The sequence below is a fragment of the Emiliania huxleyi genome (assembly GCF_000372725.1).
Source record: "Emiliania huxleyi CCMP1516 unplaced genomic scaffold EMIHUscaffold_4757, whole genome shotgun sequence".
NCBI lineage: Eukaryota > Haptophyta > Isochrysidales > Noelaerhabdaceae > Emiliania > Emiliania huxleyi.
The window spans coordinates 1-1,674 of record NW_005198423.1 but is presented as its reverse complement, the minus strand read 5'-3'; the positions used below and the strand labels follow the sequence as shown (position 1 = coordinate 1,674).

Genomic DNA, 1,674 nt, shown 5'->3' with positions numbered 1-1,674 from the left:
CCACCGTTCCCGGCTGCCTAATGGGATGGAAAGGAAGGCTCGGCGAGCGTATAGAAGCGTTCTCGACCTCGTCGTGGCAACCTGCACGGCAGCGCTGGCGGCCGCGATGAGCGTCGTGCCACCTGACCGGAGACGGGTCGCAGGCGTCGTACCGAGCGCGCCGAGACCGTGTCCTGATGTGATCTGCACGGGTGAGTCACGTCGGCGTCAAAGGAGCAACGTGCGACCTGTCAGAGCTTGATCTCCGATCTCAGCGGCGTCGAGTCGTCTCCGGCGGCGACACTTTTGTCCCTCCCCAGGACGCGCAGAGGCAGCTGCGATCGGGGATCGAGCTCTGACAGGTCGCACGTTGCTCCTTTGACGCCGACGTGACTCACCCGTGCAGATCACATCAGGACACGGTCTCGGCGCGCTCGGTACGACGCCTGCGACCCGTCTCCGGTCAGGTGGCACGACGCTCATCGCGGCCGCCAGCGCTGCCGTGCAGGTTGCCACGACGAGGTCGAGAACGCTTCTATACGCTCGCCGAGCCTTCCTTTCCATCCCATTAGGCAGCCTGGGAACGGTGGCGGTCAGAGGCAAAGCTTACGAGGGGTGGTGGAACCACATGTCACGGCTACTGCCGGCTCGACCCCACGATAGCCTCCGAAGGCTGACTTTGCGGCACCATCATCGGACGATGTCGACGAGTTGGGTCGCTCTCGCGGTAGCCAGATGACCTCTCATACTAGGATCATCAGCCATGGCCGCAGGGAGCGCGGGGGATGGCGCTGGGAGCAACACGGAGCTCCGTTGGACGTTTTCAAGTTTAGCGTGTCAGAGTGAATTGGAACTAGCCAACGAGCGTCACCCAGATGACGCAAGGGAGCCAAGCTTGCCCGCCTTCATCACCTTCTTGAAGCCCTTTGCCGCCTCTATCATCGTGAGCATGCCATCCTCATTGACGTCACACTCCGCAAAGAATGCCTCTATCTCAGCCTCGCTCATGTCCGTCTTGGCCTTCATCGCATTCGTCAGCTCCTCCTTGGTAAGAGTACCTGAGCCGTCCGCGTCCGCCGCTGCAAATGCATCGATTGCCGTAAGCCTCAGAGCGGGTTTCCCCTCCTCTAATGCCGGCGCCGCGTAGGCCGATTGCCTCACGCCCTTTGCAAACTCGAGCATCGAAAGCGTTCCGTCCTCATTCTTATCGGCCGAGGCATAGATGTCGTCCACCTGACTTTCGCTCAGGCCGCATTTCCCCACTAGCACAGCCTTGAGCTCGTCGGGCGTCACGAATCCATCGTCGTCGGTGTCAATCTCAGAGAATGCATTGATGGGGGTGAGCGCTGCAGACACCGCGGCCTTGTCAAAATTAGGTGGGGGTAAGGCACGGTCAGGTTCATTCAGCGGGCGCTCGCCCCCGTGACGAAAACGGACAACGCACCAGGCGTCTGCCTGAGAACGCTGGTTCGAATCGTAGGAGACACCTCGAGCAAAATTGGGCCCGCTTGAGGTGAAAAAAATTATAAGGGTCAACGCTGCAGACTCGATCCGGCAGCCACTCGACCACCGAGCGGCCGTCGGCCGAAGTAAGCAGAGTAGATGATAGGGGACGCCGGCGGGCAACCTATATAGCATAAAGATAAAAAAATAAAATAAAAAAATCCCGGGGAATTAGACACTATATGATACGCA

General features: G+C 59.5%; 1 protein-coding gene across 1 annotated transcript; it reads right to left on the bottom strand.

The window, feature by feature from the left end:
• Nucleotides 1-846: 846 nt before the first annotated feature.
• On the bottom strand, nucleotides 847-1,617 carry EMIHUDRAFT_256405 (hypothetical protein; the record flags this gene model as incomplete). The annotated part of the gene is made up of 3 exons (XM_005767897.1): nucleotides 847-1,341; nucleotides 1,417-1,486; nucleotides 1,607-1,617. The coding sequence occupies 3 exons, from the start codon at nucleotides 1,615-1,617 to the stop codon at nucleotides 847-849; spliced, it is 576 nt and encodes a 191-aa protein (XP_005767954.1).
• Between the last annotated feature and the right edge of the window lie 57 nt (nucleotides 1,618-1,674).